The sequence below is a fragment of the Malania oleifera genome, chromosome 2, assembly GCF_029873635.1.
Source record: "Malania oleifera isolate guangnan ecotype guangnan chromosome 2, ASM2987363v1, whole genome shotgun sequence".
In the NCBI taxonomy this organism is placed as follows: Eukaryota; Viridiplantae; Streptophyta; class Magnoliopsida; order Santalales; family Ximeniaceae; genus Malania; species Malania oleifera.
Window position 1 is genome coordinate 62,097,666 of NC_080418.1, and position 24,239 is coordinate 62,121,904.

At 35.7% G+C, this 24,239-nt stretch overlaps 1 protein-coding gene across 1 annotated transcript; it reads left to right on the plus strand.

Annotated features, from left to right (window-relative positions):
* Positions 1–5,634: 5,634 nt before the first annotated feature.
* Positions 5,635–17,012, plus strand: LOC131149101 (ras-related protein RABA1f-like). The gene is made up of 2 exons (XM_058099190.1): positions 5,635–6,473; positions 16,135–17,012. Exons 1-2 carry the CDS (start codon positions 6,253–6,255, stop codon positions 16,565–16,567), a joined length of 654 nt encoding a protein of 217 aa, XP_057955173.1. The 5' UTR covers positions 5,635–6,252; the 3' UTR covers positions 16,568–17,012.
* The last annotated feature ends 7,227 nt before the right edge of the window (positions 17,013–24,239 follow it).

Consider the following 24,239-nt stretch of genomic DNA (forward strand, 5'->3'; position numbering starts at 1 on the left):
CCATGAACTGAGAATTAGCGTACTCAGTCCCATTGTCCGACCTTAGACATTTTATTCTCTTCCCCATCTAATTTTCCACTTCTGCGTTCCATAACTTGAACTTAGCAAATATATCAGACTTGTGCCACATGAAGTATACCCAAACTTTCCATAAGTAATTGTTAATAAAACTCACATAATACACATGTCCACCCCTTGATGTTACTCTAATTGGGCCCCAAAATATCGGAATACACATAATCAAGAATACCTTTCGTCTTGTGAACAGCTGATTTGAATTTTTCCCTATTTTGTTTTCCAAGAACACAAATCTTACAAAAATCAGGCTGACATGATTTCAAATCTTTCAAGAGTTCCTCTTATGTAATTCCTTCATACCATATTCCCCTCATACGCCCAAGATGCTTATGCCACAAGACGGTTTCATTAGATTCAGCATCTACGGCTGCAGCTCCACCTACAACAACAATTTCCTGCAATGTGTAGATATTCCCATCTGACTTTTGCCCTTTCATTAAAGTCAGGTTTCCTTTCCATACTTTCATAACCCCACCTTTGGACTTGTAATTGAAACTGTTACAATCCAAAGTGCCAAGTGATATCAAACTTTTCCTTAACTTCGGTATATGTCTTACATTACTCAAGGTTCTCACAACACTATTAAACATTTTTATCTTAACATTTCCTATGCCAATGATCTTACAAGAAACATCATTACCCATAAGAACTGAACCTGAATTCACTAACCTCTAGGTGTTGAACCACTCCTTGTTTGGAGTCATATGGTAAGAACATACCGAGTCAAGTATCCATGAGTTCGTAAGGTTATCCGACCCTGATGAATTCGAAAGAACATCACCATCACTGCAAACTGAACCTCCTTCTTGAACAATATTCGTTAATTTCGAAATTCTCTTATGCTTTTTAGCATTTCCTAGCATTTCCTTTCTTTCAATCTGGACACTTCGATTTAACATACCCTTTTTTACGGCATTTATCACACTAGATATCCTTTTTCTTCTTGGATTGAGTACGAGATTTCTAACTTGACCCACTTTTAAACTTTCCTTTGCCACGCTCATTATTACCTTTCACCACAATTCCTTCTCCTTCATCACATATTTTCAGTCTTTGATGAAAATTCAGTAAGGCACTTGTCACTTTTTCTAAATCAAGAGTCTCTTTTCCCTATGTAAGAGTGGTAACTAGATTTTCATAGTTATGAGTCGATGGCAAGGAGTTTAGTAACATCAAAGCCATATTATCTTCATCAAACTTAACTCTGAAAACTAAGGTGTAGTCCCAACTGCGAGGGGGGGGGGGGATGAATTGGGTTATTAAAATTTTTCTTTTAAATTATTTTAATTAATTCTTGACTTCTTTGTTTGATTTAACAATCACACAAAAACTTAGTTCTTTTTATACAAGCCACAACACAATTAAACAATCAATCAACCACACCAAACTTTAAAACCAATCAACCAAATTCACAAAATATTCAATCAAGATATGCCATGCAATTCTTTTTTAACTTTTCCAAGAATTCAAAATGTTTAGTTTGTTTGCAGCCTTGTATTTATGAAATTTGTTTCTCAATTTGATATTTAATAAAACATCCACACTCTTCTCAAAATTCAGACTTCAAATAAACCTTTAGTTAATAGGTTTTGGGATGTTAACCAATCAACGTACTCCCTTACGATTTCCGCAAAATATTAATCAGCCAATGTACTTCCTTTCGATTTCCATAAGCCCAAAAACAAATTAAACTTCAGATTTATTTAAAATCCAATCCATGTAGTTTTTAAGATTAATGAATTTAAAACATCCACGCAGTTTATATGTGCTGAAAATAAAGAGAGTAAGGGAAAGAGAGAGACACCGAGTTTTTACGAGGTTCGGCTTATCCCCAGCCTACGTCATCGCCTTTGGCAAGCCACCAAAAGATTCCACTAAATCAGTTCCTTTCCAGACGGAACAAAACTGTTACACACTCCTTGTGTAGGCTAGAGCTACACCTCTCTAAGTGATACCCCACGCTTAGCTAACGATCCAAACACCTTGGAATTGTAAAAAACACAACAAGAAAAGATAAAAGAAGGTGTGCAAGAGTTTAGAATTGTTGCACAAGATTCGAGATTGGGAGTCAGCAAAGCCTCAGCAAATTTCATGCAAAATGAGAGTGAGAGAGCCTTTGAGAGTTTGAGAACAATTAAGAGAGTATGAGAGTTGTAATTGATTCTTGGTAATTAAATTCATTGGTATAGGGGTTATTTATAGATTTAGAAAAGTGTCTAATTTGATTCCCAAGTTTACTTGGAGTAGTGTCAAAGTTTTGAACAAGTTTGAACCCAAAGTAATCTATTTTTCAAAAATATGTCCGTTATAAAATTTAAAATCTGCCGCATGGCAGTAGCCTGGGGGGTTCTCGTCAGTCTCTTGTCAATGAATTACATAGCCAAAATACACAAGCAGTAGGGTGGCAGTCGCCTGTCACCTTGGGGTTAGGCGCTTGTCACTGAAGTTCTCTATTTTTAAAAAATGGATAGAAAGGTGACAGCAGCCTGGTGAAACTTGGTCAGACTTCTCATTTTGCACTGTCAGGCGCCTATCAAGACCCAGATAGTATCCTGACGAACTTCTGTCTATATATTTTAAAAGTTTTTAAAGTGGCAACCTACTAACCATGTTCAGTCAAGCACCTGTCAAGTAAAAATTCTGACTTTTAAAATATTGTTGTTTTCTCTCTCTTTTCTTATCTATTCTTGGAATGTGAATTTGTTTTCTTGAAAAATATGTTCCAAGGTTTAAAATAAGGTCTCTAAGTCTCTTTATACCTAATGAGCTTCAAAAATAAATTCCATACTTTGAATATACTTGAAGAACTTACAAATATGTCCTATTGACTCTCTTCAACTCTTGAACTCTTTGAGAATCTTCATGAATTTGTTGCTTTGAGTTCTTTCAAGTCATAAGCTTCATTTTTCCTTGAGCTTTCAATTTTGAATATGATATGAGCTTTTAAAATCGATCACTTGAAGTATGCTTTAGCTTCAATATTTGAAATATCGCAACTTTGAAGAATATCAACTAGCCTTACTTTGTTATCATCAAAATCAAGAGTCGTAAGCCTTATTTAGGCCAACAACATCAACCCGCATCAAATCACTTATGATTTGATTAAAAGCATTGATACGTTGATCAAAGTTTAAACCTTCAACCATCTTAAGCCAATAAAGACGCTGCTTAAGAAAAAAGTTTATTATTGAGTGTTTTGGACATGTATCAGCTTTCTAACTTTCGCCATACAGCTTCTGGAGAATCCTCTTCCATCACACGATAGAGCACTTCGTCGGTCAAACACAAACGTATTGTAGAAGCGACCTTTGCCTCCAATTCTTTCCAAGTTGCCTCATCCATTCCATCGGGTTGAACGACAAGTAGAGCCTTAGTCATTCCTTGTTGCACAAGTATATCCTTAACTCTCCTCTACCACAAACCGAAATTTCCAGTTCTATCGAATTTGACAATGTCAAATCTTATAGAAGAGGATCCCGACACCCTGACAACAATCGCTTTGATACCAATTTGTTGTGATTATCGGATATATGATGCACAACGGAATAAGTAAAATACAACAAGTAAATGAAACACAACTAGAAAAATAAGAACCAACAAGAATCAACACGAGAATCTACATGGTTTGGTAAAACCTACATCCACTGAAGCAATCAGCACAAGAATTTCACTAAAAAATTAGTAAGTACACAATACACTTCACAACGATCTCTCTTTTCACAAAATATGCCCAAAACAACATATTTATCGACCCCTCGAAGGTTTCCCTCCAAATTCTCAACCACCCTAACGTTTCAATTCAAAATTCAAATTCTTTCTCGCAACCCAGATGTTCTCATCGACGAGAACATGACACTTGTTGACAAGACACATAAGACCACTAGTTGACTAGTATGGTCACTTGTCGACGAGTATTTACATCTCTAATTTCCCTTTGCTCTTGGTATCTCAAAATCTCTGAGCTTTTGGACCGCTTGGTATCTACTCGTCGACGAGCACAAGGCACTTGTTGACGAGTCCCTGCTGAGCAGCACCATTTAATCCATATGCTTTTCTGTTTTCTTTGTTTATGAGCCCTAAGTATAAGAGCCACACATAAAAATATAATAGCTTGCAAATTATTTATTCTTAGAAATAAATAGGTAAACTTATCAGAATAAAGGATAAAGGGCATCGACTTTTCCTAAAATTTGACAAAAAGATATTTCTCTAAGTTTTAAAAAATTTTAGGGATCACTTTGAGATTTCAAAAAATCTCACGAGCTTTTTTTGATATTTAATTTTTGGTACATTTATACCCCTAAAAAAGTTTGTCTTTTTATAAAATATAAGGAAAGTTTGTGTCCTTTTAACAAATCTTATGGAAGATTTGGGAAATTTTTGACACTTTTGGAGAGGGGTTTTTTTTTTTTTTGAATTTTTGAATCAAAAGGGAGAATGTATTTTTTTTTTCAGTCAATTCTAGGAGAGGCTCCAATTTCTTTTGCTCTAAAGTAAAAAGACATGTAATTTTTTTTTTTAATTTTCATTATCAGAAATTCTACTCTTACTACCATATTTCATGTTAGGCGCAGTAATAGAAAAACTTCTATATATAGTTTTTTTTTCAATGTATTATATTTTTACACAATTCTTATGCATTTTCCATCTTATGCCAAATGATGAGAGTCAGTGAGAAGTGCACGTAATTATGTGAGAAAAAAGAATCCATTCAAAATGAAACTCTGGGTGGAGCCTCATCCCCTCCCACCTCAGTGAAACAGGTTTATTCCATAATAGGCAAAGTCTGGATGCTTTTGGTTTGAAATTTTCCAAATACCAAACTGAAATTGCTTTTGATTAGGACTGGTTCAAAGGGCTTCTTCACTATTTATACTTTTCATTTTGATTAGGACCTGTTGGCAAAGGCCTGTTTTAGGTTCTTTGAGTATGTATGAGTAAAATCTTTGTTCTTAAGATTTTTGCATTGAATTTTAAATTTGGATGTATATATCTTGATAAAATATATACCTAAATTTAAATTGAAGGCCTTGAATTCAACTCTTTGACCCAATCTTAACATCTAATTACGAGTACAAAAGTCTTTTCAAATTAACTGTCAACCTAAAGAGATGAGAAATTTTCTCAATATATATATATATATATATATATATATCACCTCTTATATTTTATAAAAGGATATTTTTAAAAGAAAATTTGTTTCTTTTTTACAAGCTTTTAGGGAGGAAGAGTAATATTTTTGAAACTTCGGAAGGGATTAATGAAAATTTTGAAATAAAAAATTCTTGTCTTCTTGTCATAACTGTGTAAACGAGTGTCTTTTGTCCTTAAATTTTAAATTTGAATTCAAAATTTCACTAGAACATTATTATGAGAAAAATATAAAGTAAATACTTACTAATTCAAATTGTAAAACCCACATGACGTCAAAAATTATAAAATGCGTTACACATTTACATTATTGCCACATGACATTTTTATGTTCATATTCATTTGCTCTTAAGGGTTTTGTAAGGGTTTTAATTTGAAGGTTAGGTTCGGATATGTGAAAGCATTTTTTTTTAATGAAATTACACGTATTTTTTTTTTTACTTTTCTGGCTTGAATTAGCTCATTAGAGCAAGAATACTTTTCTGGCTATTATTAAATATATTATATCATTAAAATAAAAATATTTTCTCGCATTAAAGAAACAATTTGGAAATTTGAATTTGAATTTGAAAGTCCATTTTCAAACCAAGAAACAGGAAGATCCGTATTCGTTTAAAAGTATAATGTTAACAAAAGATTAATGACGATTGAGCGAGTAACAGACCCATATGTCAAGATTGATCAGCAACGAGAATTCTTCAAACGCATCGAAATCCTAGAATTTTCAATTTCTTCCAAAGCAATCAAATCCGTTTCCCTCCCGCATCCCCTGTTTTCCTTTTCCCACCTTCAACCAAATTCAATTCCATTTATTTTCCTTTCATTATTTAATGCTTTTAAAATTAAAGCATTTCAAGCTTTGAATCTCTCTCTCTCTCTCTCTCTGGGTGATGGAATGTTGATATAGATCTCAATTCTCAAGGGTCGAAGAATTGCACCTAGTGATTCATAGAAGGACATCAACCGAAGCACATCGTCTTGTATTCTGCGAAGCCTCAAATCTGTGAACGACCCAACTCGCCGATGGGTGCCTACAGAGCTGACGACGACTACGATTACCTGTTCAAGGTGGTGTTAATCGGCGACTCCGGCGTGGGCAAATCGAACCTTCTTTCCAGATTCACCAGAAACGAGTTCAGTCTCGAGTCCAAGTCCACCATCGGCGTCGAGTTCGCCACTCGCAGCATTCATGTGGACGATAAGGTCGTCAAGGCCCAGATTTGGGACACCGCCGGCCAAGAAAGGTTCGTTTATCATGGAAAAGTTCCTCTCATTTTTCGTGTGAAAATGAATAAATCGATCTTAGTTGTAACTGGGTACTTGATGCGTTAGATGCATGGATGAGATATTAAGAATATGGGTATCGACTGTGAAATCGCGGGCTTAATTTTAAACATTTAACGAAGAGTTATTTGTAGATGTTGATGTCAATGTTGAAACATTGTTAGATGCCGGCCAAAAATTGCCCATGTTCTCATGCTCCTATGTTTTCTGGGAAAATCCCGCAATTTTTCCGCGAAAATAATGAAATTTTTGTGTAAGCATACAGATACGTAGACTTTTTTATAGTAGTTTTGATAGAAATATGTGTCGGAGAGAAAGTAATTGGAATAAATGGTTTTGATTATTCTCCATGAATTTCTCTTGGTGGGAGATTTAAATTTTGCCCAAGAAAATTCGTGAGATATATGATTTTTTTTTTAATTGACATCTAGGGTTATATATGTGTCAGCATTGATAGAATTTTTTAAAGTGGAAAATTCCTTGGAACAAATGGACTCATTGTCTGAATCATCAATTCTTTTTTCACAGCGGATTTCAAAATTTTCCTATGAAAAATATTAACTTCTAGGTGTATAGAGACTCGTATTAAGTGTTTGGAGAGATATCAACAAATAACCACAATGGAATAATTCTTCTCCCTATATGCAAGCAAATATAATGTATCTCTACTTTTATACGTGCTGAAAATAATAGAAAAAATAATCAATCACACCAAGTCACAAGAATACAAGCAATTTTTTACATAGAAAACATCCCTAGTGTGAGAAAGAAAAATCATGGGACCTAATCCAGTTGAAACCTCCACTATCAACCAAATAATGGGTACACAAAGTTTTCTCTAATCGCAATTAGATGCTACAAATATATTTCATCAAGATTTCATCAATCTTGACAAATATAAAAAGAATTGGAGAGAATATACCAAAATCGCGTTACTGTTCATAGACCAAAATCCCAACTCCTGAGTTCAAAATCTGATCTCCACTATTCAAATTGTAGTTCCTTGAGTCGTGAACCTCTCCTCCAAATTTCAGCTCGATCGGACCATAGACGAAGTGGGATTAGAGTCTTGATGAAATTTGGGCGACATGACAAAAATTACGCTTTACTCTCTTTCTTTTGAGAAGTGACGGCTCCTCCCTTTTTCCCTCTCTTTTTATAATTTCTTTTAGGTTATCATACTAAAGGAATGGGCTTTGGGCTTTTAATAAGGCCCACTTGGGCTTTCCTCCACATGGAAGGAATTAACCTAACAAATCTCTCATTTTCCGACTATGCAGAGGGAATTGCCATCTCGGCGATCGAACAACAAACTTCAAGTTTCTCTCTTGATAGTGTCTTTGTCAACATATCAGAACCATTATCATTAGTGTGAACCTTCTCAAGTTCCAGTAACTTATCGTTCAACGCATTTTTAATCCAATGGTATCGTATATCAATGTGCTTTGATCTTGCATGGAAACTAGAATTCTTAGTAAGATGAATAACACTCTGACTATCATAAAACAACACATACCTTTGCTGCTTGAAACCAAGTTCTCTCAAGAACTTCTTTGCCCATAGCAACTCTTTAGTCGCGTCTGTTGTTGCAATGAACTCTGCCTCTGTCGTAGAAAAAGCAATGCACTTTTGAAGTCTCGATTGTCAAGCTATAGCCCTTCCCACAAAAGTTATCAAATATCCCGAAGTAGACTTACGAGTATCCACACCCCCAGCCATATCTACATTTGTGTAGCCAACTAACAATGGTTGTCCGTTTCCCAAACCAAGTCTCAAACTGGAAGTGCCTCGAAGATATCTCATGATCCACTTCACTGTATTCCAGTGTTCTTTTCCTGGATTTGACAAGAATCGGCTAACTACACCAACTGCATAAGTTATATTTGGTCTTGTGCAAACCATTGCATACATCAAACTTGCTAATGCTGAGGAGTAAGGAACTCTTTCCATGTCTTCCTTTTCCTTATCTATAGAAGGACATTCCTTTGTGCTTAGTCTAAAGTGGGTAGCAAGAGGAGAGCTAACCACTTTAGCTTTGTTCATATTGAACCTCCGAAGCACTTTCTCAATGTACTCATTCTGTGACAAATATAACTTCTTGGCACTCCTGTCATGATTGATTCTTATGCCAAGAATTTTCTTTACTGGCCCCAAATCCTTCATAGCAAATGACTTACTCAATTACTTCTTCAACTGGTCAATCCTTTAAGCATTCCTGCCAACAATCCGCATGTCATCCACATAAAGCAGTAAGAAAATAACATCATCATTAGAGAATTTTTGAACAAATACACAGTGATTTGAAGTTGTCTTCTTATAGCCTTGCTCTCCCATAACAGACTTAAACTTCTTATACCACTGTCTCGGTGCTTGTTTTAAACTATATAGGTTTTTCTTCAGCTTGCACACATAATCCTCTTTCCCTTTTACTTTGAAACCCTCTGGCTGCTTTATATAAATCTCTTCCTCTAAATCACCATGAAGAAAGGCAGTTTTCACTTCCATTTGCTCAACTTCCAAGTTAAGACTAGCTACTAAGCCGAGTACTGCACAGATCGATGATATCTTTATAATTGGAGAGAAGATCTCATCAAAGTCAATACCTTTTCTCTGACCGAACCCTTTTACAACCAATCTAACTTTGTACCATGGCCGTGAAGAGAACTCATTTGGTTTCTTCTTGTAAATCCACTTGTAAAATTCTTTTTCCTTTAGGTAGCTTCACTAACTCAAAGGTGTGGTTATCATGTAATGATTGCATCTCATCTTGCATGGCCTTAACCCACTCTGTCTTGTGTTCATTTTCCATGGCTTCTGCAAAACACTGCGGCTCTCCCCCATCAGTCAATAATACATATTGTTCTGTTGAATATCGAGTGGAAGGATGTCGTTTTCTAGCTGACCTCCTGGATGGAATCTTTGGTGGAATCTCTGGCATTGTCAACCGCTCATTAGTCTCAACATCTCCCTAAACCTGTAAGGGAACATCCACATCACCTCTACTCTAGTGGTCATCCTGAACATCATTCTCAACCTGAGATGGAAAATTCTTCCAAGGAGCTGGATCCACATTAGTCAAACTGTCACCCTGCTGAGACATAGATTTCTTTGCCTTCTTAATATCCTAAATCATCTGATCTGCTATAAACATGACATCTCTGCTTCTCACAATTTTCTTCTCAACTGGATCGTAAAGCTTGTATCCAAACTCATCTTGACTGTAGCCAAGGAATATACACTGTCTTTCATCTTTTCGAATATGCACAAATGCTTTGCACCTAATAACACGAAGGTGATTATAGGAAAGATCCTTACCTGTCCAAACTCGGTCTGGCACATCAAACTGTAGAGGAACACAGGGTGTAAGATTCAACACATGAACAACAATGCTCAATGCCTCCCCCCAAAAGGATTTTGGTAACCGGGCTTCTGAAAGCAAACATCTCACTCTCTCAACTAGTGTTTTGTTCGTCCTTTCTGCTATGCCATTCAATTGAGGAGTTTTCGGAGGAGTCTTTTGATGTCGAATACTCTGTTGTCTGCAATACTCATCAAATGGACCAGAATACTCTCCACCGTTATCAGTCCGGATGCACCTCAGTTTCTTTCCAGTCCGTCTCTCAACTAGGGCTTGAAATTGCTTGAACTCAGCCAACACTTGGTCTTTTGACTTCAAGGTATATACCCACAACTTCCTTGAAGATCATTTATGAAGGTCACAAAGTATTTAGAGCCACCAAGTGTTCTCGTCTTCATAGGGCCACACACATCCGAATGTATCAAATCTAGTATCTTTGACTTTCTCGAATGAGGGGAATTCTTGAAGGAAACTCTGCTCTGCTTTTCTAACAAACAATGAGTACACCTTTTCAGAAGTGTACTTTTCAGTCCACATAGTAGACTTTTCTTCCCTAGTAGAGCTAATCCTTTCTCACTCATGTGAGCCCAGTCTCTTGTGCTATAACTCTATTGTACCATTATCCTTCATCGCATTAACAATGTCGTTAGAGATCTTTGCTTGCATAACATACAATGCAGAGTGCTTCATGCCTCGAGCCACAACCATAGCACCCCTAGTGAGCTTCCACTGGCCATCACTGAAAGTGCTGCAGTACCCTTCGTCATCAAGTTTACCTGCAAAAATCAAATTCAAACGAATGTCAGGAATATGCTTCATATCTTTAAGAATTAAAGTCGTGCCATTATTTGTCTTCAGATACACATCCCTAATTCCAATGATTTTAACCAAGCCATCATTGCCCATCTTTACAGTTACAAAGTCACCGGATCTATAGGATGTAAAGAGATCCTTCCGAGATGTAGCATGAATGGAAGCACCACTGTCAATCACCCAATTGGTCTCATGGTATGCAACATTTATCATCTCATCACCATAAAAAATGATGAAGTTTGCAGGAGTGGTGGTAGCAACTCTATCATCACCATCTTTGTTATCTCCATTCTTCATTCCCTTCCCTTTCTCATTCTTATTTTCTTTCTTTAATTGCCTGCAATATTTCTTGATGTGTCCATTTTTCCCGCAATGATGACGCTCAACATTTACAAACTTGTTGGACTTGCTTCTGCTGTTATCTCTATTATTTGGACCTCTGCTCTTACTTCTCCCCCTCTTTTCTATAACCAAGATCTCTGATTGTAAAAAGGATCTCTGTATTTTTCTTCTCATCTCTTCATTTAGCAAACAACTCTTGGCCATATTCATTGTAATTGCGCCTTCTAGAGCGGAGTTAGACAATGAAGTTCTGAGCGTCTCCCACGAGTCCGGTAATGAACCAAGCAACCATAACCCTTGTATCTCATCATCAAACTTAATACCCATTCTAGTCAACTGATTAATAATTCCTTGGAATGTATTTAGATGATTAGATAAAGGAGTCCCGTCTTGGTACCTTAAAGTCATCATTTGTTTAATCAGAAATAACTTATTATTTCTAGTCTTTCTAGCATATAGCTATTCAAGCTTACTCCATAGAGAACGTGCATTTGTCTCTCCACTAATATGGTTCAAAACATTATCATCTACCCATTGCCTGATATACCCATACACTTGTCGATGTAACAAAGTCCATTCCACATCAAACCTTTTTTCTAGTTTTTCAACACTAAACACCATTAGGTAATAATCTTTCACATAAAGAAGACTCCATTTTTCCTTTCCATATGTGACAATTTGAACCATTGAGATTAATCATATTACTAGTATTTGCTTCCATAACTCAAACTGCCAACTTGACAATCTGTGAACCTGTCTCTGATACCACTTTGTTGGGAGAGATATCAACAAACAACTACAGCGGAATAATTCTTCTCCCTATATGCGAGCAAATATAGTTTATCTCTACTTTTATACGTGCTGAAAATAATAGGAAGAATAATCAATCACATCAAGCCACAAGAACACAAGTAATTTTTTACAAGAAAAACTTCTCCAGTGTGAGGAAGAAAAACCACAGGATCTAATCCAGTTGAAACCTTCACTATCAATTAAATAATGGGTACACAAAGTCTTCTCTAATCGCAAGTAGAGGTTACAAATATATCTCATCAAGATATCATCAATCTTGGCAAATACAAAGAGAATTTAAGAGAATATACCAAAATTGCGGTTACTGTTCATGGGCAAAAATCCTAACTCTCAAGCTCAAAATCCGATCTCCACCGTTCATATTGTAGCTCCTTGAGTCGTGAACCTTTCCTTTAAATTTTAGCTTGATCGGACCACAGACGAAGCTGGGTTGGAGTCTTGATGAAATTTGGGCAACATGAGAAAAATCATGTTTTTCCCTCATTCTTTTGAGAAGTGACAGCTCCTCCCTTCTCCCCTCTCTTTTTATGACTTCTTTCAGGTTATCACACTAAAGGGCTGAGCTTGGGCTTTTAATAAAGCCCACTTGGGCTTTCCTCCACATGGAAGGAAATAACCCAACATTAAGTTTGTGAGAAGCTTCATGGTTTAGGTTACAATTTAAAACTGGTTTGATTCCTTATTATTGATTTTGTTTTCCTTAAACCTTTTTTAAGAATATCTTGGGAAAAAAAGTGAATTATGTGTAAAGAGACGCATGACAAGTTCTTGCAAGCTTTGAGGCTTTAAAAGAGAATAATTTCTGAGAAGAAAAAGCTGAAGAAGTGTTTCTCAAGATGACCCATTGGATTGTTTGTTCTCTGAATTATGCTGTCAGCATTATATCAACGTGGGAGAATTAATTCGTTGGTCATGAATATTTCTTTTGCTAATTATTTGGACATCTTTGACAATGTATGAGATTTCAATTTTTTGCTTTCTCTATCCTCTTTTTGGCTGCTGATGAAAATGGAGGGAGAAAAAACAAAGTGTGGATTATATGGTTTTTGTAGTTTTGCTTTTCAAGAAGAGGGAAATTTGCTTATTGGAGTGGTTGCATAGGTCCAAACAGTTTGTGTTTTTTGTTTTCTCTACATAGTATAAGAACATAACAATTATTAAGTTTCAGAATGTTAAATTTATTTATATACTTTTGTTCAATTCATTTCATCATTTTTTCATACAGAGCGTTGCATGTTTTAATCCTTTTTATTTTTCATTTTTTTGTTCAAAGATGAAAGCTACATAGTCTTTTGGGTTCTTATATAGCTGTTTTCTTGATTTTTAGAACTGCATATCTTAGGATACAGTACCACACCACATTTCTGTGAAAATGCTCCTTTCAATTTACTTCGTCGCTCACGTTATTTGAACATCCAAAGTTTGATTTTACTCTTCTTGGAGGAGAACAAAGTCTTCTTTTAGTTTTGAAACAAATGTTCAATTTTGTTTGGGTTGTCAATTGAATACTTAAGTTTTATACTTAAAAAAAAAAAAAAAATGAAAAACTCAACACAAATAAGCTAAATAGAGTTCAATGGATGTTTTAGTTTCCTTAGGTCCCACAAGGTGAAAATTCACAAATTTTATTTTCTTTCCAAATTTTTATTGAGCTGCTCTACAATTCATTGTGCTTGCCTTCAAGGATGAACTTGATGATATTTGTATATAAAAATTATTTTTCTCTAGTGGAGGTAGCGCAAGGGAGTCATGCAACATCTAATATGAAGGTTAATTTTGGCTTTGTCTATTTTAATAATGCTCAGTATGTGATATGGGTAAAAGACATTGACCTTCCCTAAGGTTTGGCGAAAAGATACAAATTTCCCTTGAGGTTTCAAAAACTCCTAGGACTTCTCTTGAGATTTCATAAAATTTACTAAGCTTCTTTGAGATTTGAAAAAAAAAAAAAAAAAGCCACAGACTTTCTCTTACATTGGGGCAAAAGACAAGTCTTTCGAAGGATAAAAGTGTTCTAAAAAATCAAATGTTAGGGAGGCCTTTGAAAAAACCTCAAGGGAGGTACGTGTCTTGTAGCCAAGCCACATGATAGGGTAGTGTCTTCAGGCTTTTTCTTTTCTTTTTTTTGTGGGGTGAGGGAGAAACTAAGTATTGCCCCCTATTCTTGCATGCAGCTTTCCTACTGCTTGGCTTGGTTTTCCTCTGCCAATTATACTTCAAAATTTAGAATCAGTTTTTTATAGCAAGCAGAGATGCTATTAGAAATTATCTTTTTGCTACTTTATTTATCCAAACAAGTCAAATGAATTGCTCCTCTGTATAGTAAGTTTCACATTTACATCCAAAAAATGTTTTCATGCTCATTAGTAATTCTGTCCATATTGAATTTTGATTATAGAAAAATTAGCGAGAGAAAGAAAGTAGTGGAATCTCAGCACAGCCATTCCAACATAAAGTGATTGACTGATTTCCAGTCCTCATTTCCTTGTTAGTTGTTACAGACAAGCAGGACATCATTCATTTTCTTTTTTGGTAATCATGTACCTTCTGGTTAGAAGATTGCTTAAAGTTGAAAACTTTAACAGGCTATTAGGAAAGCTTACCCAAATATCCATCCATTTAACCTGAAAAATTATGAGCTTGAATTGAAAACTAAGCTTGAACTTGAATTTGTGCTGAGCATGTGCTATCTTAGCTGTGCCTTAATTCCACCAGCTTGAATTATTATTTTTTTAATACAATGTTTTATATGTTTTAATATCTTAAGGCATTGTTGGATTAAAATAAACAACCAGGTTAGCATATTTAGTTAACTTCTTGCTACCCTGGGTTCTGGGATTATTTCTTGTAAACTTTATTTTTAATGTGAGCTTCAGATGTATGTTGTTATGCTATCATTATATTTCTAAATATGAGCTAGCCAAATTCACCCAAACTGGTTTAGAAAAGTGGGTTAAGTTGAGCTCAAATCTTCCTTATTGGCTGTGTCATGCCTGAAAAAAGCTTGTCCAAGCCCAAGCTGCCCAATTTACGGTGCTAGAGCTATGCATCATGGGTTGATTTTACATGACACGTGGTATGAGAAGTGTTGATGCAAGCATGTTGGTATTCTGAAAACCTCGATGTCATGCTTTACAGCAAGGAGTTCCAGCCTCGGAACTATGTGGAATCTGAGAAAAAATCAAAATGATTTTGCATTAGAATTTGCCCAAGTCCACACAATTCAAATTCAAGACTTTGAACTCCATGATATGAAACACAAGGTGACCAGGAGGCCAAGCTGCATGACTATGTGAACCTATTTCCCCTTGGAAAGTGCCACAGCCTTGCATTCTCTGTTATTGTGGAAGCTCATCACTAGAGAAAGAGTAATCATTTGTTCTGCCTCATTTCGATTAATTGCAACATGCTTAATTACTTTTGAGAAGAGGAGAAAGTTTTTCAAGTTCTTTGTAGGAGTTTGAATGGGGAATATCTACCATAAGGACTATACTACTACATTCATGTAATCTATCTCTTCCAGGAGTCCACTTTGGAGGAGTGAATTTTTAAGAGGAAGAAACAACTAGGTTTAAGAAGGGTTAAAGAAAAAGGTGGGAGCAAATTCTGGGGAAGTAATGGCCATGGGCTCAAATCCAAACCAAAACGCAAGTGCTATTAGGTGGAGTGCTCCTGGCTTATATGTTTGTTGTGGGGCTTCTATGTGAGTGAGATTTCTCTCGACCATACTCTGCATCTAAATGTTCAATGCCACACAAGCTCCTTGGCTCCTTGTGACACTTTGGGATTTGATACAATGTTGAAGCCCAATATTTAAGATGAAGGCTATATGCCAGAATCCAGTGGAAAAGCATTTAGGTGGGGACATGGAGTCACTACTAGCTTGTATGCTGGTTGGTTGGGTTTTTATGTGGGTGATGTTGGGATTCTCTCAATTTTGAGTCAAGGGATGATTGAAGGCAGAGGCATATCAAGCTTAGATATTGACTTTGCTTATAACAAAGCCATAGTATTCCAGAGTTGGTGGAGAGGGCGATGTGCTCCAAATTCTTATTATTCTTTTTTAATTAAATTATAGTCCTGCTAAGATTGGAACTGCACACAGGGTGAGGGTTCTAGAGTTTGCAACCTGCTATTTTTTTCCCCTTCTTATGTTAATTACCTTAATTTGCTGTACTCCATCTTTTCCCTGTTATTCCAATAAATTCATTATTTAAGGTCAAACAATATAATTAATAATCTGGGCAATGTTTCTTGAGAAATAGATGTTCATCTCATTTGTTGTCATTATTTAGGTACCGTGCAATCACAAGTGCATACTACCGAGGAGCTGTTGGTGCCCTACTTGTTTACGATGTCACAAGGCATGTCACATTTGAGAATGTTGAGAGATGGTTGAAGGAGCTTCGGGATCACACAGATTCCAACATTGTGATCATGCTAGTTGGGAACAAGGCAGATTTACGTCACTTGCGTGCTGTTTCCACCGAGGATGCCAAGGCATTTGCTGAAAGGGAGAACACATTTTTCATGGAAACCTCTGCTCTTGAGTCCATGAATGTGGAAAATGCCTTCACAGAAGTTCTTACTCAGATATTTCATGTTGTCAGCAGGAAGACTCTTGACATTGGGAATGACCCAGCTGCCTTGCCCAAGGGACAGACAATAAATGTTGGCACGAAAGATGATGTTTCGGCTGTGAAAAAAGTTGGATGCTGCTCTGCATAATTTGAAGAAATAAGGGAAAGAAGCCCTCTAATCAGAACAAATTCTCCTCTTTTTGTTTTGAAGATTTTTCCAGTTAGACACGGAAAACTTGCTCACTCGATAGATTTCTGGTTTCATGGCATATTTAAGCAGAGGCGATTACCAGCTGACCTTTGGAATCAACTGATCTTCATTGCATTTGGAACGTGACTCCCCTACTTATTTGCAGTTTCTTCCTCTTTTCCTCATCTTTCCAATTTTTTTTCATGGAAATATTATCCTTTACCTCATTTCAGTCCATTACTGTAGTTTTGGACTACCCATTAGATCAGATTATATTTGATTGTCTCAGCATTTGAATTTGAAAATGTGTGAAGAAAATATCTGTATTTCCATTGAATGATGTTTGTTCATTTGGGACCGAAGAAATGGCTAATTAAATCTCTGTTGTGTGCTTTTCTCCTTACCAAGATAGTCATCAGGTTTGGGATGTATTCTGGCGGTGTTATGAATTTCAAGCTTTAGATTTATTTGTGTAAATTTGGCAAGGCTTGGTATAAATTTATATTGTATTTTTATTTTGTTTCACAAATCCAAATCTAATATGTGAATTTCAAGCTTTTCAGGCATGGGGTAAGGATTAAGTGACTCGGTAGTATTTTGAAGTCGGTAAAATTTGAACTATTAGTTTTGCTTCAAATTGTAGTTCAAAATGATAATGTAGTTTGCATGTAAATGCAGTTTAAAAGTATAATTAGGTTCCAAACTTGTTGGGAAACAACTTACAAATAAGGATTTCAGGTAGAAATCTACAATTGAAAATCATAAAGTTGCAAACATTGTTTCTTCCTATTGACTAACCTATTCAATAACAATATAAAAATCAAGAAAATTTCATAAGAATGGAGGAAAAGTATGTTAGTAACTTTGTACAAAAACAAATGTGATATTTAAAACCACAATAACTGTCATGGAATTAATATTATGAGTCATGTGATGAAATTATGAGAAATGGTAATTGAACATAGAATAGGATTAGAAATGAAGATTTCAAAAAATCAATTTGGTTTTGGGGTGGAGAGATCAATAATAGAAGTTTATCTTTTAAGAAGTTTAATGAAAAAGTTCAGAGAAAAGAATGACTTCATATGGTTTTTATTGATCTAAAGAAAGCTTATGATATAGTATCTACGAAAGTGTGTTGATGGGTATTAAAAAAAAAAGGGAGTTTGCAGTAGATAGACAGAGGTTATTAAGGAATTGTATGATGGAGTAGTGACTAGCGTTAGGACTGTAAAAGGAGGTTTTAGAGAGTTTTCAATCACAATAGGAGTACATCAAGGTTCTACTTAGGTCTTTATCTTTTTACTTTAATAATTGACCAAATTACTACAAAAATTTAGAATGAGATCCCTTGGTGTATATTGTTTGCAGATGATATTGTGATAGTTGATGGTAGGAGCGGAGTGGAATCTAAACTAGAACTTTGAAGGGCCATATTAAAGTCTAAAGCTTTTAGGATAAATAGGAATAATATGAAATGTAATTTCAGTAAGGTAAGTGTTGGAATATTTTCTAAAATATAGGATTTTATGGGTTTTCAAAGTCCTCCATTTATGAATTTTCTAAAGCATTCATGAGCAGTATTTATTGTTACGTGAGTTTGTCCCACATTGGAAAAAGTGGAAAATGAAAGGTCATTAATAAATGATAAGGTGAAATTATCTCTTAAAGTTGGTTAAGAGATGGTGCTAGTGTGTTGTTGGGCTTTTGTGGAGCCTAATTGTGTTTTAATTTGGATGACGACCCGACCTCTATTTAATTAGAGATTTTTATCCTAAGGCTTAGTCTATGGAGTGAAGGCTTGGGCCGTAAGGGGCACAAGCCGTACTCGGGGGAGTCCGGGGGCAATGGCCCTGGGAAAATTTTGGAGCCCATTCGGAACGGAACCCTACGCCCAACATATAAAAATGATTGCTTTCGGGTGATTAGGGTGGGCGTGGTTGTACCTGCGAGAGAGCGAGAGGGAGAGCATTGTATCACCGCACTCTCTGTGTTTTCTTCCTGATAATATTGAAATCCCTGCAACTCCGTGGACGTAGGCAAAATTGCCGAACCACGTAAATATTGTCTTGTGCGTGTGATTGATTTTTCTTTGGCGTTATTTTTCCTCTATTTTGTTTTTCACAGGTTTCGGGAATTTGTTCTTTATTCCCAACATGTGTACTCTAGTGTACCCTAGGATGGTGCTTCACGCTATCCGCACACACACATGTGGCGTGGGCTGTAGGGTGCTAGTGATGCTTTTAGTTGGTGCACAAGCACTTAGCACGTTTGCATCGTTGCGAGATCATGACCATTGATCATGATCACATGATTTAAAATTAATCTTATATTTTTTAAGATCAAGTGGGGCGACCAGGTGTGACCTGGTCGACGATAACATTGACTGAACATAAATTCCTAAGAGTCTCGACCAGGGGCATGACCAAGCTCGACCAGGTCGATGTCGAGTGCGATCAGGTTGAATCTGCTTCGCGATTTGAACAGATGCAACCTTTCGGAAAAGACATAATTCTGCCTAGTAACTCCATGAAATATAAAGAAAATTCATCATTCTTTCATTCTCTTTCTTATATAAGACTTCAACAAATTATATCTTTTTTGAATCTGAAATCTATTTTCTACAGGAATAAAATTTCAGAAAATTTGTTTAGATTATTCTAAGGGTGTTTGTGATTAGTTTTCGTCTGTGTATAACACAAACTAATATCAGATTATATTTTGGGATTCATTGTATCCTAGAAATATATTTGCTGACTCAATACACACCAATCTGGTGGGGGCAAATTACATTTTAAGGCAAACGACATTATAATGTGCCTTGAAGCATTTTCTAATCCGTTGTATTTTTCCTATCTTATTCCTACAATCTTAAAACGTTATTTTGTTATGGTTGGTTCTTCAACCTTGAGGGAATTCGCTGCGGATTTTGTCAAACTTGAACGATTCGATGAAAGCAATTTCAGGTGCTGGCAAAAAAATATGCACTTTCTTCTTGCGGGTCTCAGAGTGGTGTATGTTCTGACCACTCCCAAACCTACTGTGAATAAGAATGAGACTTTGGCTCAAGGACGTGCAAGGCTTAAATGGGAACAGGATGATTATATATGCAAAGGCCAAATTTGCAATTCAATGTCAAAAAATTTGTTTAATCTATATCAGAATATGGCTACTGCAAAAGAGTTGTGGGTTGCACTTGAGGCTAAGTATTTCATAGATGATGCAACTAGTAAGAAATTTCTAACTGGGAAAATTTTCAATTATACCATGGTTGATAGTAGGCCTATTGTAGAGCAGTTTCATAAAATTATGCATATCCTTAACTAGTTTAATCAACATAATATGAAAATTGATGAATGCATATCTGTTTCATCCATTATTGATAAGTTACCTCCATCCTGGAAAGATTTTTAAAAATGTTTGAAGCACAGGAAGGATGTTTCATCTATTATTGATAAGTTAACTCCATCCTGGAAAGATTTTTAAAAATGTTTGAAGCACAGGAAGGATGATATGTCTCTTGAACAATTGGGCCAACATTTCCAAATTGAGGAGTGTTTAGGTAGAATCAGAAAAGTGCACAAGAGCATACTTCCAAAGTGCATATGATGGAAGAAGGAGGCGGGTCTAAACAACCCTTACATCCCAAGAAAGGGAATCTGAAAAGGAAGTACAATTCTGTCAAGAATCAAAATAAGAAAAAGAAAAGTTCATGCTTCCATAGTAGAAAAACTGGACATTACTAAAGTAAATGTCGTCTTCTCAAGAAAAAGCAAGATGAAACAAACTCTAATAAGTTTGTGGTTGTGATTTCTAAAATCAATGCTATTGAAGATGATTGCACATGGTGGATTGACTTAGGTGCAACAAGGCATGTTTGCAAACACAAGAGTTCATTCTCAAAGTATGAACCAGTGGAAAATGGCAATGTTCTTTACATGGGGAATTCGTCCACTGCTGTGGTCAAAGGCAAAGGAGATGTCACTTCTGAATTTATTTCTGGAAAAAGTTTAACTCTCACTGATGTATACCATGTACCAGAAATTAGGAAGAATTTAGTTTTTGGAAGCCTACTTAATAAGTTTGGCTTAGTGTTTGAATCTGACAAATTTTTACTCTCTAAGGATGGAGTCTTTTTGGGAAAAGGCTATATGTATGAAGGTAAGTTTAAGCTTAATATCAATAAAGTGAATGTTTCTGTTTAAATTGTTGATTCACTTTATTTATGACATAATCATGTATAATTAGTAGATATACTAGTAATCCAAGTGATATTCATTGGCATGCTATATAGAGTGTTAAAGTATTTGAAAAATATTATGGATTATGGCATACATTATGAAGGATATCTTGCTGTTTTAGAAGGATTCACAGATGTCAGTTGGATCACTGATCGTAATGATTATACATCGACCAGTGGATGGATATTCACCCTTGGTGAAGGAGCTATCTCCTGGGGTTAAAAGAAGTAAAACCTTATAAGATATTCCCCTATGGCATTAGAATTTATAGCTTTAACTTCTTGTAGCAAAGAGGCAGAATAATTTAGGAATTTGCTATTAGAAATTCCAATTTGGCCAAAGCCTATGCCACCTATATCTTTGCATTGTGATAGTGAGGCAACATTGTCACGAGCATGTAGTACTATATATAATGGTAAATCCAGACATATTAACCTAAAACATAGCTATGTGAGGTAGTTAATTACTGATTGTGTAATTACCATAGATTTTGTGAGATCAAGTTAAAATTTAGTTGATCCATTAACAAAAGGACTTGCAAAAGACATGGTCTGAAAAACATCAAAGGGGATAGGACTTAAATTCATAACCCATAGTCACCAATGATGGAAACTCGACTCAACACTTGAAAATTTTAAGCTTTTGAGTTCAATAAGCAAAGTGCATCTTATGTAGTGACTGGAAGCACTAAAACGTATATGTGTCACATAATCCATCCCAAGGAAAATAGTGCTTTGTATTTGTAATGTGAAAAAGGTGAAGGCTGAGCTTAAACTCTTAATAGGATTATAACAGGTTCTGTGAGGTACTTTAATTATAGGGGTACTTTTGATAAACCTTCCTATATAAGTGTCGGAAGTGGTGCTGCTTCCTATGAGAAAAGGATTTATCTCTAGAACACTCATCAAACTGGGATATAGAGACAAGGCCAATCCACACGTCGGCTTTTGGTAACACCCAAAGATCTGATAATTTGTGTGTGATATCTATTTGGTTAATCAAAAGAGGTTTGCTAGTTCAAAGTTTGTCTACTATATAATCCTGATTAAATTTGATATGTATTCACTAAGTGAAGGTTCAAGTTCTAAAAACACATTCATTTATGCATTAATTATCTCTTATATGAATAAATCATTTTTCATCTGTATTATGAAAATAGTTTGGAAATGTTGGAATATTTTCTAAAATATAGGATTTTATGGGTTTTCAAGGTCCTCTATTTGTGAATTTTCTAAAGCATTCATGAGGAGTATTTATTGTTGTGTGGGTTTGTCCCACATTGGAAAAAGTGGAAAAGGAAAGGCCATTAATAAATGATAAGGTGGAATATTCTCTTAAAATTGGTTAAGAGATAGTGCTAGTGTGTACTTTAGTGTACCGAAGCACCATCTGCATATGCACACGCGCATGCGCACATGGCATGGGTTGTAGGGCGCTAGTGGCGTATTTAGTTAGCGCATGTGACCGTTGATCATAATCGAATGGTTTAAAGAAAATCTTATAACTTTTTTAAGATCAAGTGGCACGACCAGGAGACCAGGTGCGACTTGGTTGATAGTACCATCGATTGAACATGAATTCTTGAGAGGCTCGACCAGGTCGACACCGGGTGCGACTAGGTCAAATTTGCTTCGCGATTTGAACAAATGCAACCTTTCAAAAAGGCATAATTCTGTCTACAAATAGACATAATTAACTCCACGAAATATACAAAAAATTCATCATCATTTCATTCTATTTCTTAAATAAAGGTTCCACAAATTATATCTTTTTCAAATTTGGATTCTATTTTCTGCAAGAATAGAATTCCAGAAAATTTGTTCAAATTATTCTAAGGGTGTCTGTGATTATTTTTCGTTTGTGTATAATGCAAACTAATGTCGATTATATTCTAGGCTTCATTGTATCCTGGAAACATATTTGCTGACTCAATACACACCAATCTGGTGGGGGCAAATTAACGTTTTAAGGAAAACAACATTGTAACTTGCCTTGAAGCATCTTCTAATTTGCAGTATTTTTCCTATCTTATTCCTACAGTAAGAAGTAACAATTGAGAGAAGATTAAATTGGGTAATCAAGAAATTAATGGCACTAATAGATTTAGATATCTTGGATCTATTATGCAAGGTGAAGGAGAAATTGAAGAAGATGTAGTACATAGAATTAAGATAGGTTCAGTAAAATGGAGGAGTACGTCAGGTGTGTTGTGTGATCGTAGAATACCTTTAATTTTTTTTTTTTTTTTGAAAAAAGGTTTAATAAAACAGTTATAAGGTCAACTATGCTTTATGGTTAAGAATATGAGACAATTAAGAAACAACATGTACAAATTGCTGATATGTGTATGTTAAGGTAGATGAGTGGTTTAATATTAAAAATAAAGTAAGAAATGAACATATACGAAATAATTTAGGCATAACACCAATTGAAAAATAGATAAGAGAGGGGCATCTTAGATGATTTGGTCATTTGAAACACAGACCTAGTAGAACACTTGTGAGGAGAAGTGAGTTAATTATGATTTTTTGGCATGAAAAGAGGTAGAGGTAGACCTAAAATACCTTGAAATGAAGTAATAAGGAAGGATTCAATAGCCCTTAATCGAATAGAGGAAAAATACTCTGAGTCAAGTGAATTGGTAGAGAAGGATTCATGTAGCTAACCCCACCTAGTTGAGACTTAAGACTTGTTGTTGTTGTTGTTATTTCTCCTCACACACCACAATAGGAACACCATGATTTTTAAAATGGAAAACCGCTCCAGTGTGAAGAATAAAAACCACGGGGTCTATGAGATCGAATAAAATTTCCACTATAATAGAGGAAAAAATTACAGAAGTTCAATCACCAAAAATTCTCACAAACTTAGAAAAAAAGGATTCCCAAAAGAATTGCGATAAAATAAGAATGAGCGGAAAGAAGACACCCGAACGCAATTACTTTTAGTACTACAAAATCAGGTCCTCCAAAACTTTGAAACAAATCTCCATCGTCTAGATCGAAGGTCGACAAGTCCCGAACGTGCTCTTAAAATTTTAGCAAAATCGGATCACAAAAATCCTTTTGATCGTCGAGTTGATAAAGATTGTCATGAGTGTTCATCCCCACACACAGCAGCAACAGCTGCTGTTTTTTTCTTCCTCTCTGGTACAATGCAGCACGCTGCCACAACTGCCTCCTTTAATTTTGTTGCCCTAATGGGCTTCACACACATAGGCCTTTTTTTTTATCTGGGCTGGACCCAACAAATATCCCCCTCCAGCGTATAAAAGGAAGTGGACATTCATTAAGATTATCAAACAATTTTGATACTGGCTGCCTCGACACACAACTCAAGCTTCGCACGAGGCACCACCTTTGTCATCATATCAACAACATTCTTATTAG

What these genes read in the sequence shown, in the direction of transcription:
- LOC131149101 (XM_058099190.1), top strand. Translation starts at nt 6,253, where the DNA reads ATGGGTGCCTACAGAGCTGACGACGACTACGATTACCTGTTCAAGGTG. An exon ending in GACACCGCCGGCCAAGAAAG is followed by an intron (nt 6,474 to 16,134) that starts GTTCGTTTATCA and finishes GTCATTATTTAG; the next exon opens with GTACCGTGCAATCACAAGTG.